Raw genomic sequence first — 16,870 nt, 5'->3', positions numbered from 1 at the left:
ACCTCTCGCTGCGGTCATTACCAACGGGGTACGATAAAGCAATTTTAATATTTCTAGGGGCAGCCAGCAGGGCTGTCCCCTTTCACCATTACTTTTTACGTTGGTGATTGAACCGTTGGCAGAGGCCATTCGTGGGGATTTCAATATATCAGCTCCAGAAGTGGGGTCAAAATTACATAAGATCACGCTGAATGCAGATGATGTTCTAATTTTCTTGACAAATCCAGCAGTCCCAGTGCCTTGCCTGATACAATGCATTCACGCGTTTGGCGCTTTTTCAGGGTATAAGATTAATTTTGCTAAATCAGAGGCTATGCCTATGGGTGGTCTTACAAAAGAGTTGGCTCTTGAGAGTGACTATAGATTCCCATTTAGGTGGTCACAGGGGTTTTTTGTGTATTTAGGCATATTCATTACTCCAGTTCTGGATTGGCTGTTCAAAGCCAATTTTACTCAATTATTTGAAAAAATTAAACAAGATCTCCAAAGATGGGAAACACTTCCAGTCTCATGATTGGGTCGGATAGCGCTTATTAAGATGAATATTCTCCCTCGTTTGCTATACCCTATATGGATGCTCCCCCTGATTTTCAATAAACAAACACTCAGGAGACTGAACAGTTGGTTCAGCTCCTTTATCTGGCACAGTAAACAGCCCCTCATTAAATTAGCCAAACTACAGTTGCCTCACAGGTTGGGAGGAGTAGACCTTCCCGATATTAAAAATTACCAATTAAGTTCGCTTTTGACCTAGGTAATTGATTGGGTTTGTGGGGACTCTATTTCAATACGGCTAGATATCGAAGTCTCCCATGCAAGGTGCCCCCTTACCAATTTGCTGTTTTTGGACAAGGTGAGGACACTTAGGGAATATTGCCATAACCCAATAATCATCAATACTATTAAAGCATGGAGGGCAATTCGGGAGAGGGAAGATAATATTGGCAAAACATCTTTTTTACACCTTTAGTGGGTATGCCGAGTTTTCAACCAGGTATGATAGATTCAGGATTTAAACTTTGGGCAGCTAGGGGTATATCTTGCATGGGTGATTTATTTGAGGGAGATGTAATGATGCCCTTCGATCAGTTAATACGGAAGTACGAGTTACCTAATAGAGACCTCTTTTGTTTTTTTCAAGTTAGGGATTTTATTCAAAAAAAGACCGCACTTTTGACTGATCCCTACAAATCTGACATAGAAAGAGGGGTACTAAGGGCTAAGAGTACACTCTTTGTCAGTACTCTATATCACCAGTTGGGGGGTGCCACCTCAGATGAGTCTGATCGACTCTGCATGATGTGGGAAAGAGAGCTGGGGGTGTTAAAGTTTCTTCAGAGGCATGGGAGGATATTTGGGAGAATGCAAGGAAGATATCAATTTGCAATAGGACCCATGCTTTACAGTTGAAGATTCTCCACAGGGTCCACTTAGCTCAAGACCGTTTGTCAAAATTTAAACCAGAGGTATCTTCAGCATGTCCCAAGTGCAAGGTCTGTACGGGTACTCTTACCCATTGTCTTTGGTCTTGTGACAGGCTTTAAACATATTGGAGCACTGTGGTGGGTGCAATGGAGAGGATTTTAGGTGTAAGGGTGGAGAAGGACCCTATTTCGCTCCTTTTGGGCCTACCCATTGTATTTCCTGCAGACCCGCATAAGGAAAAACTTTTCAATATTCTTACATTGTGTGCAAGGAAGAATATCTTGCTAGGTTGGATATCAGAAAACCCCCCAGGTCTGTCGGGTTGGCGGAAGATTGTTATGGAGCATATTCCCCTGGATTTTCTCACAAATATGGTACACCACAAAACTGAGAATTTTGATAAGACATGGCAACCCTTTTTGAAATACCTGGACACAGATTTATCTGTCACACTAACAAGGGCTTTTATATAGCCATAACGATTGTGTTTCATGAGTCCAATATCCAGGGAGGAGGAACTGTGAATGTATGAGTGTTTTGTTTCGCTGGGCTGAGTTATTATTATTTATTTGTTTGTTGTTAGGTATTTATTTAGTTAGTTAAATAGCTAGTTTAGGTTTTTTTTTAATTTTATAATTCTCCATATATGTTTATACATTCGTATAGGAGGGTGGGTTGGGGAATTTTTTTATTATTTGGGTTTAGTTTTGTACTATTTTTGTACTGTTTTGAATTGCATTGTTTTGTATTTGTTGCAATATTTAAAAATCTATTTTTTTCTTAATAAAAATATATTATTAAAAAAATGTGAGATTAGAGGTTCAATTTAGAATCTTAACATCAAAATGGCATTTTCTTTTGAATTAATTATTGAAGGCAACAAAAGGTGCTGAATTATATGTCCACTCATTTCTATTTCCTACAGTATTAATTGGAAACACTGTATTTAACAGGACAGCTATGGAGATCAAGCGGTTGAAATGTAACATTGGATAGCAGATACTTCGGTATAAAAAAAAATTAATAAATCAACACTTATGAAACGGTATGGATCACACAAAAGTAAGTGAATTTTGAAAAGAGAAGGCAAAGTACTGAATATTTATTTCCATGTAAATACTGGAGATTATTTTGAATATGGTTAGTCAAATTGTATGAACCTGTATTAAATGAGCTTATCTCTGAATGCAAATTGTAATTTGCTATTGGGCATTTTACCAACATTCTCAGACACATGCAACACTCCTTTAAACCAGCAATTCATGTATGATTAATTAGAATATCTCATTTATACAGTGCACACTTTAGCTCATTACTCTAAGTAAAATTTGTTAAGTATTTACATTTAGATAATTAAAGTCTGGTTACACCCTTAAGAAACATGTATGCACTTCAGGCAAAAGCTTTTGTGACTACTTACAGTAAATTACCAACTTAAATAGCTTCATCATCTGCCTCAATGTACTAAATTTGATGCTACATTTTGCACTAAGGGATCCTGCTGTACATCAGATACCACATGCCTCTTGAGAAGTCCAGTTTCTAACTTAATTTTTTCTAATACTCCCTCATTTTTTTGCATTAATAATTCACTGCATGACAGACTCAGAAGAAACAACTTCTTCCTCAATGGTGATGTGCCCAACTTTGATAGGCTGCCTGGAGGAAACTGATTAAAGTTAGAAGCCACGTTTACTATGGACACCATTGTTTTGCACTTGGGAATTGGTTTAAAAGCAGATAGGAAAGTACTTTTGATGGATCAATTGGTAAATACATCACCTACTGTTATCCTAAACTATACTGACCAGGAAGCTCACATGTTTGATTTCTAAGCAGCACTGAGTTTGCTAAGCACAGCTATGCTGACAATTGGAGTACTTTAGTTGGGTTCAGCAACCTTCATCAGAATTGCAGCTTTCAGATTTGTATCCTATCAACATAATTGGAAGTGTGTATTTTAAAGGACTAAGTGTGAAGACACAATTGTTGATACCTGAGAACAGAAGATGGGAGAAATTTTGAGAAGATTTATAGAGGGTAGTCAGTTCCTTTCTGGAGCTGCTTCCTCGCAAACCAGAGGCAAACTGGTTTGCTTCCTCGCAAACTGGGAAGGACCCCAACAGCGGAGATGCTGAAACAACAATGGCTTTGCAGCCCAGAGAATAATTTATTTGCTTGGAGCTGCTCTTCCTGCAAAAAGCTTTACTGGGTAAGATTGGCTGCAGCAGTTACCCTGGACAGTTGAACCTAATATGCCCTTAGTTCCACAAGCAATTGTAGGATTCTAACTGGCATGTTTTAATGAGACCCCACCTGAATCAGATCTGCCACCTGAAGAAAGTGTTCAGTGAAAATGATGATCAGCAAGAATAGAATAAGAACAAGCAATGTGTTTCTGGAAGAAATTTTATTCCCGCTGGGTGGAGCGGGTGAGTTAAAATTATCTTTTTCCTTGAACTTAAATGTTGAAAGGCCAATTATGTGATGCAGTGGAAAGTTGCCAATGTCCAATCCAGCAATGAATCAACGTGTTGAAACATATACAGTCACATAGCCTTTTGCATGGAAGAAGATATCTGTTCACTTTTTTTTCCATTTGGAATGCTGTGCAACAAATGTAACATTACTACATATAAGTACCAATGGGAAAGGTATCTCTGTATTTCATATGTTGTCTGTACTCCTGCTTTTCAAAACAATTGCAACAGTAAAAGTGGATGCCCTCATGCTATCAGTCTTCAAGGTCAGTATTAACAATTGTCTTCAATAGCAGCAAAATTGCATGTGTGCAATTATTCTTTATTTGTTCATTGCATATGGGCATCACTGGCTCGACCAACATTGATTGCCCATCCTAACTGAGTGGGCAATTACAAGTCACATGTAGACGCAACCAAGTAAGGACAGCAAATTCCCCAAAAGGGCATGAGTGAACCAAATGTTCTTTTTTATGACAATCAATAGCACATGGTCACCATTAGGCTAGCTATTAATTTCACTAAATTCAGATTTCACAATCTGTTATGATAGGATTTAAACCCATGTTCTCAGAATATCACACTTTGGTGCTATGACAATATTCACCAGTGTATGTGATTAGGAATGGAGGAAGGAGGAGCCAATAAAAGAAAATACATAAATTATCCTCCCAAATAAAAACATTTCAGGAAAAATTACTATACATTATGCAGTTTAAAAACATACAAGGGACTGTTTAGTGGAATTAGCTTGTCCTAACCTTTCCCTCCCTAAAATTAAAGTATAATGTTGTTTTACCTGACACACCAACTTTGATACCAACTTTAAGGACTAGATAGAATAGCATAAAATTTTACTGGGTTTAGCAGCTGGAAACTGATTTCCATTTCATTTTTTAAAAGAAAAATCATTTTGCCACACTGTCTCTCTTACAATTTTTTTGCTACCTGGCATCAACATATACATAATTTCTATTAGGGGAAGCACTGGACATGGCACCAAGGACAAATGCAAAATCTCACGGTTCCTGTAGTTCCTCAGTTCCATCTCACCAGAGATCTGAGTTCTCATTGCTAGAATATCTTAATTCATTGTCAAATTTTACTAGATTACACCAAGTGTTTTGCAGGTTTCATCTTCAGCACAGTTAGCTGTGACAGTAGAAGTGCAAAATTAGAACTGGGCACTTAAATATTATTACCATGCCAATAACAGAATTCTTTTACCAGACCCAGTACATGTACTCATGTCCTAATGTCTGTGCAGTTCCTAACATTCTCATACTTAGAGGATCAGTCCACAATTCAACAAAACAACATATTTCGTGAACGGTTTGCAACAAACAAGGTACTGCTCAGCTTGCTTTCATGGCAACATGTGAACTAGAAAAGTACTGAAAACCATAATAGCATCAACAATTCTGAATGAGTTTATTTATCTGTCTGAAACCATTATTGCTACTGGGATTTTGTGCTGAACTAAATGCACATAGGATTTACAAATCAGTCAAATGCAACAGTGGCTGGATGTTCTCTTATACATTTTTCACAAGGTGGCAATTCCACTATACATTTCAAATGGGTTTTAGCAGTGCAAGGTTGTAGGAGGTAGCTTCAAGCACAATGAGCTAAGGACAACCTGCAAGAAGAATGCCAATGAAAAATTAGTGATGCTTGCTACTAAAGCCAAATGTAATAGTGCTGTTTTACAAAGAAAAATCTTAAATATCTATCGTGAGTAAAGCAGTTTATAAATATATGCACACCAAAAATGGTCATCATTTCAGTTATAATACATTTGACCCTGAATATCATTAGAAAGACTAAGCCAATAGGAAGGATTTAATATAGGATGAAGAGAAAATGATAGTCTCTTAATTGATATCAGAGTTTGTTTTAAATTGACACAGAGTAGTTTTTGTAATGATGGCTACTTGCTGTAATGTACATTGTCTTGAAATGGAAACAGAAACCTGAAGCAATATCAAACTGAAATAAGTAGTAACAATTTTTTCAATACATGACATTTAAAGAAAGCAGCTTTCAGATTAAAAATATCCTTTAAGATGGCAATTATAAAAATGTACATTAATGGGTCCAATGAAGCCCTCTAGCTACTTGGGCTGTTAAATTTTCACACTTGCTATGGTTGCTAGGTAACATTAAGATTGCAAGTAAAGTTTACATGATCAAGCAGGCTGATGGAAACTGTAGTAAGGTTTCCTTTAATAAATCACTCAAAGTAGCCTGTACACCCATCAAAAGGCTTGAAGTTCAAAGAACCCTGTCAGGTTCCATCTTGGATGGGAAGTGTGGAAAAACTGACCTCTGCAGAGCATTTGAAATTCACTTGCTGCCAGCAAAAATGTCAGCAGCTTAGATCCCTATAACTGTGAGAGAATTGACAGTGAGCACAATGAGGGATACTGTACTATTCATACTCCTTTTTATGCGGGGTGGGGAAGCAAAAAGAGGAGGAGAGCCAAGGAACTTTCACAGCTGTGAAAGGTGAGAGCACAAGACACAGTGAATCTCACTCGATCAAATACTTTAAACCTATATGGGAAAATTCCCCAATGATCTTAAAGCACAGTGTGAATTGTACTCGAGACAGATATTTCACTTGATTGTCATTACAACTTCCTTCCCTGTCTTCAGTGCTGCTTGAGATCATGGTGCTAAGTATGGCACATAAAAGGAAAATCATGAATGCACGTTCCATGTAGATACTACATAATTGTACCACCTTGGAATAACTGATATCAGTGCATAGACGAAGGTGATAGAAGAATGGATGAATTAAAACTCCATGGAAATATTTGCTGAGTTTAGTACAGCTCTCCTTAGTTTCAAGGTAAGACATTTTTCTGATATGTTAATTTGAAAACAAAAAAGTGCGGTTTAGTGAGAGTAAACATATAGGGCTGAATTTTACCATTTGTTTGCAACATGTATATTTTTCTTAAGGTATTGAAAGTTTAGTTGAAAAGAAAAAAAGGAAGGATATGTCAGGTTTAGGAAAATGAAATCAGACTAGGCCCTTGAAGAATATAAAGGAAATAGAAAAGGACTGAAACAAAGAATTAGGAGGGCGATAAGGGCCATGAAATGTCCTTGGTATGTAGGATTAAGGAGAATTCCAAGGCATTTTATATGTATATTAGGAATAAGGGGGTAGCTAGAGAAAGGGTAGGTCCACTCGAGGACAAAGGAAGGAATTTATGTACAGTGTCACAGGAAGTGGGTGAGGTCGTTAATGAATATTCACTAAGGAGAAGGAAATGGATGATGGTAAGATCAGAGAGGGGGATGTTGATATTCTAGATCATGTCAATATTAAGAAGGTGGTGGTGTTGGGCGTCTTGAAAAACATGAAGGTAGCTACATCCCGAGGGCTTGATGAGATCCATCCCAGGATACTGAAAAAGACAAGAAAGGAGACTGCCAGGGCCTGACAGAAATATTTGTTTCCTCTTGAGCCACAGGCAAGGTCCCAAAAAGACTGGAGAATAGCCAATGATGTTGCATTGTTTAAGAAGGGCAACAGGGATAATCCAGGAAATTATAGGCCAGTGAGCCTTATATCAGTGGTAAGGAACTTATTGTAAAAGATTCTTCAGAAGAAGATTTAATCGCATTTGGAAAAGAGTGGACTTATTAGAGACAGTCAACATGGCTTTGAGCTGGGGAAGTCTTGACTCCCAAATCTGATTGAGTTTTTTTTGAGGAAGTGACAAAGATGATAGATGGGGGTGTGGCAGCGTATGTTGTCTATATGGAGTTCACAAAAGCATTTGACAAGATTACTCATGGTAGGCTGGACCAGAAAATAAGTCACATGGGTTGGTAAATTGGATACAAAATTGGCTTGATCAAAGACAGAAGGTAGTTGTGGAGGGGTGTTTTTTTTTCCTGAATGGAGGTCTGTGACCAGTGGTTTCTGCAAGGATCAGTGCTGGGACTTCTGCTGTTTGTAATATATTTTATATATTATGTGTATATATAAGAAATGTAGATGGTCTGATTTGTAAGTTTGTAGATGACATGAAAATTGGTGGAGTTGTGGATATTGAGAAAAAAATACAGATCAGTTGGAAATGTAAAAACGACAGATGGAGATTAATCCAGACAATCATGAGGTAATGGATTTTGGAGTGTCAAATGCCAGAGAATATTAGGGAATGGCAGGATCTTTGGGAGCAGTGATATTAGTGTGATCTTTGGGTCCTAGTCCAAAGCTCCCTAAAAGTGGCAACACAAGTGGTTAAGGTGGTAAAGAATGCATATGGCATGCCTGCCTTCTTCGGTCAGGGCACTGAGTAAAAAAGTTGCTGAGGCATGTTGCGGCTGTATAAAATCTTAGTTAGGTCACATTTGGAGTACTGTGTGCAGTTCTGATTGCTACACTACAGAAAGGATTTGGGTGTTTTGGAGGGAGTGCAAAAGAGGTTCACCAGGATGTTAGGTGGATTGGAGTATATTAGCGAGAAGAGACTTTGGACAACCTGAGATTGTTTTCACTAAAGGTTAGAGGCTGAGGGCAATCTGATAGAAGTACACAAAATTATGAGAGGCATGGATAGACTGGATAGTCAGAGTCTTTTTCCCAGGGTGAAAATGTCAATTACCTGGGGGCACAGGTTTAAGGTGACAGGGAAAATGTTTAAAGGAGATTCACAAGACAAGTATTTTTATAGAGAGTGGTATGTGCCTGGAACGTGCTGCCAGGGGAGGAGCTAGAAGTAGATAAGATAGCAACATTTGAACAGGCATTTAGACAGACACCTGAACAGGTACGGAATAGAGGGATATGGACATCTGCACACAGATTGGGTTAGTGCAGAGTAGCATCATGGTTGGCGCAGACATGGAGGGCCAAAAGGCTTGGTCTTGTACTGTACTGTTCTATGTTCTATCAGGCTTTTCTTCACAAGGCCAAGCAAGTTTTCTTATGCAATTGCCTCAAACTCTCGACCAATGCTAACTTGCTGTAGCAGAAAGTACTCACCATTGATGGGGCACCACAGGATACACCAGTATCTTTGGCAGATGTCGTCTTTAAAAAAGGCTGTTGAGGATCTGATCAAGGTTGGCAGTCTGGAGCTGCTCTGCATGTTTGCTGATGTTTGTCCCAAGCATGACTGAGAAGGGGAAATTGGCACCCTGCTCTATGGACAGGCACCTGGAGGTCCCTGCCAATAGGGTGGGACAAAGGAGGACTGCCATTTTCCAAGAGGAGTGTCAGAGGAGGCCACATCACCAGATGCTGCCAGCCCAATCTGAGATTACTATCTGGGTCAGTGCTTTATAATCTAGAGAAATGCCCAGCAATGTAGGAAGCAGGTAAATGGCTTTCCCTGCTCAGCCAAGGGCAGCGCCACCACTTTCTTCCCGCTATCTCATACTCACTCTATCTTCAAAAACTTGCAAAATCTTCCCTCACTCGCTCTCACATCCCAAATCCCCTCACCCACCAATTCTGCACTGTCCACTACTCACTTCAGTCACTTCATCACCATTTCACCACAACTAACAGCTGTGCCAACAAGCAACCCATTATATGACTCAAAGGGCTAAGACAGGTCATGGGATGCTGGAACTTCATCTCCTTACCCCCAGCGAGGACAGGATCTTGGTGTTGGTCAGAAAAGACCGGGGCTGCTCCTGTAGGGATGCTGAAACCTCCATGTTCTGGCAATTGAGTCAGAAACATTGTTCATTCATTTTCCCCTCTGTGCATTAAAAGGTAACATATCACTACTTCTCCGTCGGTTGCAAAATCCTCTCTTTTGTCTTCTGCAGGTATCACTGGCAAATCCTGTGTCCATCATCAAGAGGTCACACTGCAAGACATGTTCTCCGCCACCCGAGGAAGATGTGCGGAAGTCTCAGAGGAAGCATCAGCAAGGCTGCCACCTACACTCCCCATCAGGTCAGTGAGTATGGCACATCAGTGAGTATGTTTTCAAGATTAGAGTTGGGAGGAAGTTTTAAAATCAGTATGGAAAAGGATGGAGCTGATCTAAAAGTTAAAGCTTGAAATTGGAGTAAGACCAATTTTCACGGTATTATGCAGGAGCTTTTGAACGTTGATTGGAGGAGGCTGCATGCAGATAAAGACATGGTTGGAAAGTGGGAGGCCTTTCAAAATGAGATAATGAGAGTTCAAAGACAGTATGTTCTTGTTAGTGCAAAGGACAAGGTGTAGGGAACGCTGGATGACTAGTAAAACTAAAGCTCTGGTCAAGAAAAGGGGGGTATATCTCAGGTATAGAGAGCTGGGATCAAGTGAATCCCCAATAGAGTATAAGGACATTAGGAGTAAACTTAAGAGAGAAATCAGGAGGGCAAAAAGGGGACATGAGATAGCTTTGACAAGTAAGATTAAGGAGAATCCAAAGAGATTCTACAAATACATTAAGGGCAAAAGAGCAACAAGGGAGAGAATAGAGCTGCCCTAAAGATCAACTAAGAGGCCATCTCTGTGTGGAACCACAGGAGATGGGAGAGATACTAAATAAATATTTCGTGTCAGTAGTTACTGTGGAGAAGGACATGGGAACTAGGGAACTTGGGGAAATAAATAGTGATGTCTTGAAAAGTGTCCAAATTACAGAACAGGAGGTGCTGGAGGTCTTAAAATGCATAAAGGTAGGTAAATCCCCAGGACCTGATTAGGTGTATGAGACAACTTTATGGGAAGCTAGGAAAGAGAACGCTGGGCCCCTTGTATCATCGACAGCATCACCAGGGTCCCTTATATCATCGATAGTCACAGGTGAGGTGCCAGAGACAGCAGGTTGGCTAACGTTGTGCCATTATTTAAGAAAGGTGGTAAGGAAAGGCCAGGGAACTATAGACTAGTGTGCCTGACGTAAGTATTGGAGGAGATGCTGAGGGACAGGATTTACATGTATTTAGAAAGGTAAGGACTAATTATGGATAGTAAACATGGCTTTGTGCAGAGGAAATTGTGTCTCAGTAACTTGATTGGGTTTTTTGAAGAGGTGAAGAAGAATGAAGGCAGGGCAGTAGATGTTGCCTGCATGGACGACAGCAAGGCGTTCAATAAGGCTCCACATGGTAGACTGGTTAGCAAGATTGGATCAAATGGAATTCGGGGGAACTAGCCAACTGGATACAAAATTGACTTGAAAAGGTAGGAGACAGAAGGTGATGGTAGGGGATTGTTTTTTGGACTGGAGGCCTGTGACCAGCAGTATGCCGCAAGGATCGGTTCTGGGTCCACTGATTTTCAATATTTATATAAATGATTTGCATGTGAAAAACAGGATGTATGGTTTGTAAGTTTGCAGATGAAACCAAAATTGGTGGTGTAGTGGACAATGAAGCAGGTTATCTCAGAGTATAAGAAGACCTTGATCAGATAAGCCAATGGGCTGAGGAGTGGCAGATAGAGTTTCATTTCGATAAATGTGAGGTGCTGATTTTTGGTAAGGGAAACCAGACCAGGACATATACAATTAATGGTATGCGGGAGTATTGCCAAACTGTGCAAGTACACAGTTCCTGGAAAGTGGAGTCATAGTTGACAGGATGGCAAAGGCGGCATTTGGTCAGTGTATTGAGTATAGGAGTTAAGACATTATGTTGCGGCTATACAGTACATTGCTGAGGACAGTTTTGGAATACTGCATGCAGTTCTGATCTCCCTCTATAGGAAAGATGTTGTTAAATGTGAAAGGTTTCAGAAACAATTTACAAGAATGTTGCGGAAATTGGAGGGTTTGAGCTATAGGGAGAGGCAGAATAGGCTGGGGCTTTTTGCCCTGGAGCCTCGGAGGCTGAGGGGTGACCTTGGAGAAGTTTACAAAATCATGAGGGGCATGGATGGAGTGAACAGCCAAGCACGTTTTCCCAGGGTAGGGGATTCCAAAAGTAGAGGGGAAAGATTCAAAAGGGACCTGAGAAGCAACTTTTTCATGCAAAGAGTGGTGCATGTATGGTACAAGTGCCAAAGGAGCTGGTGGAGGTGCGCATTACAATATTTAAGAGGCATCTGGATGGGTACATGAACAGGAAAGGTTTAGAGGGATATAGGTCAAATGCTGGCAAATGGGACTAGAATAATTTGGGATATCTGGTCGGTGCAGACAAGTTGCAACAGAGTCTGTTACCATGCTGTACAACTCTATGACTTGCTGGTAAGACTTCACTGCCACATCTCCACAGCTGGCCAAGGAAGAAACGCTGCAGTTCACCAGCAGTGAGAGGGCTGCCAGAGATAAGGCAGCTGCTCATTCCCAGGCAGAGGATGTCATGGCGTAGGAAATCAGGTACTTCATCGAAATGCACGAGCTGAAACAGCAGCACAGGCAGGTTTGTCAGGGACATTGGGCTGCTGCAATGCAGATAGGAACCTGCTGCCTCAGGCATGTGATTTTCTGGCTGACTTCATGGACAGGTTGGCAGCTGCTGTGGAGAAACAGATCTGGCAGTCTCAGAAGCTGCAGGCCTACACTCTATCGCTCTAGTCATCAGTGGTCAGCAGCAATGGCAAGGTGACAGGGAAGTAATGGACTTTGACCTTACTTGAGTGCTCCTTCCTCACAAAGACATGAGGCAGTGTCAATAGGCATCAAGCCAGAGGAGGGGGCCATAGACAGGCACCTCATAAGTCTCCTCTCAGGATGACCCAGAGGTGACTGGGTATTTCACCTCAACTTTGCTTGCCGTCCTCAGGCTTGTGGGAGGTCAAGCTGAGGAGAATGTGCCTGCCTCTGGTTGGAACACACTCAACACGTCTGGGCTCTCAAGACAAAAATGCCACCAGAGTTACCCAACCAAACCTCTAAGGCCAACAGGCTCCACTTCCTTTCACTGGGAATTGCACCAAGACATAATGGGAGAGAAAGAAACAAGCAAACCTTCTGAAGGCATATAGGTGACATAGGTGAAAAGTCACTGTAAATACATTATCAGACTGATAAATGCATGTTTTCTTTTGACCATCGTCTGTGTGTGCAAGTGCCTTTCTAGCTGCAAATGCAATATTTAAGGTACAATCATGCTTAGTGTTACAGGATGTTTCATGGTCCAAGATACGAAGCCTAAAGTTCCTGTGCCATGCAGGCAGTGGTTGAATCACAAGTTACAGCTACTTTGACAACTAGGCTCCATCTTTCCAGATAGAAAAACGTTGCTGTTGCATCATAGCATTAATGGGATTCAGTTGCTATCTTGCAATGATAGGTCAGAAGTGCTTGGGGCAAGGATTTGGACTCACAATAATGCCAAAGCATGTAATGCTCGCAGGTGTGTTTCAGCTTCAGTGCAGGAGTCCAGTATGAAACACTCACCCTGCCCACTTTAGGTGTGATCGCAACCATTTCTGCTTTCATTGTATGCTCATTATTCACAGCAGGCCGAAAAGCAACAGCAGTCACTCCCCAAGCAGCAAGTCTCAGACTCCATCTCTGTTTTGGTGAGCCCCAAAACATAAACATTCACTTCTTGGTATCCTCCCTGTCAACCTCATAGACTTTTCACTTCTGAAGTGAAATGCATCTATCTGAGTTTTCATCTGCCCACGGTGGCTCAGTGGTTAGCACTGCTGCCTCACAGCACCAGGGTCTCAGGTTCAATTCCAGCCTCGGGTCAGTGTCTGTGTGGAGTTTGCACATTCTCCCCATGTCTGCGTGGGTTTCCTCCGGGTGCTCCGGTTTCCTCCCACAGTCCAAAGATGTGCAGGTCAGGTGAATTGGCTATGCTAAATTGCCCATAGTGTTAGGTGCATTTGTCACAGGGAAATGGGTCTGGGTGGGTTACTCTTCAGAGGGTCGGTGTGGACTGGTTAGGTCAAAGGGCCTCTTTCCACACTGTAGGGAATCTAATCATATCTCGGAAATCTAGTGTACATTCCCCCAACAGAAGCCAAGGTGCTGCTTACCATCAACCACACACCTCCCCATTCCCATTTGACCCACTTTTCTCTCTCATGGTTTATTTTCTCACCACCTTGTATACCTTGTTGATCATCTTCAAAATTGCAATATCCTGCATCCCAGCATTCAGATTCCAATCCCATGTTCAATCCAGACTCCAAAGGGCTCCAGCTTGAAACATTGATTCTCCTGCTCCTCGAATGCTGCCTGACCTGCTGTGCTTTTCCAGCAACATACTCTCAACTCTGATCTCCAGCATCAGCAGACCTCACTGTCTCCAGTCCAGTCTGCCCTATCACAACTCTTGCCCCAGACAGCAGTCCTACCCCCTTGATAGTTAGTGGACAAACCTCTCGCACTGATTGGAAGCCCAATCCCTGGACTGTAGAGGTAAAGATCCCCCAATTGTGCACCTCATGTAGCCAATTGACTGTGTTCACCAGAGGTTACCCTTGACCGACAGTGCCAGTGCTCCCTGACAGAAGAGTATCTCCCAGGCTTTGAGTGAGGACTACATTCCTTGGACTTTGAGCACTGGCCATTTGCTGCTGGTGAAGCACAGTGCAGTTCAACAACATGATGAAGGCAAAACAGAAGTACTGTGAGTTGTTAAAATGTGGCTGAGGGGTCAAATTGCGTAAAGGCAAGGCAGAGATACTGTAAGCATTCGGATAGGTGCTAAGTAAGCAAACACTATCAGACCAAACGAGAAACCCGAGACGCAGCCTGGACCAATCCCTGAGCTGGGTGCCTGTCCCTGTGCACAAAATGTATTTTCAGCAACATTCCAATGATAGCAGTCAGTGGGCTCAGAAATGCAGTATGGCAGTGCAGAAGCAGAAGTGGACTGAAGATGTGCCATGAGGGTACAGAGAGGCTGGCAGGTGTTTGATACATCAATCCATGGACAAGGAGTGCATATCTTTGTTGCCCATGGAGCATGCTCCAAGACGTTGTGCTGAGTATCTAAGATTAAAGTCAAGAAGAGCAAGTGTCAAGCTGAAGTCGCCAGGTATCTGCTCTGACTTTCTTGTCAGAAATTCTCAGTGTCAAGTTTCTATCCAGCAGGTGGTACAGTATGATAATGCATATTAATAAGGTGAGATTAAGTAATAACACCCATTAATAGATCTATCACTGCTTACTAGTAGGAATCTTGTACAAACATCCGGAACTTAGTTGGATAATGTGACTTGCTGCGCCTTACATCAAGAAAAGCCTCCTTCAACTTTTCACGCAATTCTCCTCAATTTTCTGCCATAGTCCTACGTTGTTCAGAGCTTCAGAAGATTCCACCCATAATCTTGTTTCAGAAGACGACAAACCAACTTGGTTTAGCTGTAATTCTCTTGCCTTGGGCTGTGGATTAAACTTTCACTCCAAGCAAATCAAGGCAAACAGAGTTCTGTATTTTCAGAGTTGTCACCTTTAGAATTTGTTTGCCTGTTTAGATAGAAATAAAGATTCCACAATACTTTTAAAAGATCAGTTTTCTGAACAACTTTGATCCAGGACCCAACGCAACAAGAATAAATAAAATGCTCACTCATGTCATTACTTTTTTTTGGACTGCACTGTGCAAAAGTCATACTGCATTTGCCAACACAATAACAATGTCTACACTTTAAAACCCATTCATTGGCTGTGAAGTACTTTGGGACATCTGGAGCACACAAAGTTGCTACACAAATATTTCCATCCCATCTTGTACTTTCCAAACTGAAATTCAGGATTTTAGTTGCCCTGATTGCCTATTACTGAGCTACATTGACCACCAGTTTTCAGATTTGGTCTGCAGACACCACCGTGTTTGTCAAACTCAACTGAGTTAAAAATCTCACAGCACCAGATTATAGTCCAACAGGTTTATTTGGAAACACTAGCTTTCAGAGTGCTGCTCCTTTATCAGGTGGTTGTGGAGAATAAGACCACAACACACAGAATTCATAGCAAAAGATTACAGTGTCATGCAACTGAAATTATATATTGATTGTTGTTAAGTTTTTCATCTTTTAGAATGGGTTGCAGATTTTGGTTTATTAGTATGTGTTCATAATGAGTTAGTAATAAATTAGACCATATAGCACAATATGGATTTCAACTGGGTTGAGAGCTGTTCCTGAGTTCACTGTACATTTGCATATTTGGGTGGCACAGTGGTTAGCACTGCTGTCTCACAGCGCTAGAGACCCAGGTTCAATTCCCGCCTCAGGCGACTGACTGTGTGGAGTTTGCACATTCTTCCCGTGTCTGCGTGGGTTTTCTCCGGGTGCTCCGGTTTCCTCCCACAGTCCAAAAATGTGCAGGTAGGTGAATTGGCCATGCTAAATTGCCCGTAGTGTTAGGTGCAGGGGTAAATGTAGGGGAATGGGCCTGGGTGTGTTGCGCTTCGGCAGGTCGGTGTGGACTTGTTGGGCCAAAGGGCCTGTTTCCACACTGTAAGTAATCTAATCTAAGATCAAAATATAGTCAAAAAGGAACTGTAGACAACAAGCACAACCATTTATGATAGTTAAACTGCCCTTCTAATATTATTGTGAAATTAGATGCATCAACGGCACAACAAAATTTGGTTCCATTGATGTTCATACCTGTTCGTATTTTTCAAGCTCCGTGTGGTATATCTGCCTGATCTGGGACAATTTGGCTCTGTAGTCTGAGTGTTCTGCAGTATTGTCTGATCCCGATCCTCCAGATGCTGCTGCTGCTGCCGCTGCCGCCGCTGCCCCGCCACCTTTCTCTGGTCCAGAAACCCCTTCTGCCAGCAACATGTTGTCGAGTCTCATCAACTGGGGATCTGGTGGCTCCTCCTCCTGTGCACCTCGAATACTGAGACCTTTGAAAACAAACCGGGCAATATTGAGCACTGAGATGAATTGAGCCAACCCACAAAGATTAACTGGCATCCAATTAACTTTGTTAAAAATCAGTTGTGAAACAAGTGCTCACCATGCAATTTCAAAGCAGCTTTTATGTAGACCGATCTTGGCACCTTACAAACATTGACTTGTGTGTTAAAACTCTGGCTATGTTTAATTTATTTATACAGTGCATTACACA

At 41.5% G+C, this 16,870-nt stretch overlaps 1 protein-coding gene across 5 annotated transcripts in view; it reads right to left on the bottom strand.

Annotated features, from left to right (window-relative positions):
- LOC122564856 (pre-B-cell leukemia transcription factor 3) overlaps positions 1 to 16,870 on the bottom strand; it is a 251,920-nt gene that overhangs the window by 76,711 nt on the left and 158,339 nt on the right. For all 5 annotated transcript variants that reach the window (XM_043720212.1, XM_043720211.1, XM_043720215.1 and 2 more), the window contains one exon: positions 16,402 to 16,646. In XM_043720212.1, the coding sequence (XP_043576147.1) occupies positions 16,402 to 16,646 (245 nt within the window). The remainder of the gene's footprint in view (positions 1 to 16,401; positions 16,647 to 16,870) is intronic.

This window comes from Chiloscyllium plagiosum, chromosome 30 (genome assembly GCF_004010195.1).
Source record: "Chiloscyllium plagiosum isolate BGI_BamShark_2017 chromosome 30, ASM401019v2, whole genome shotgun sequence".
NCBI classification, from domain to species: domain Eukaryota; kingdom Metazoa; phylum Chordata; class Chondrichthyes; order Orectolobiformes; family Hemiscylliidae; genus Chiloscyllium; species Chiloscyllium plagiosum.
Note: the sequence above shows the minus strand (reverse complement) of the source record. Positions and strands in the feature narration are given on the sequence as shown.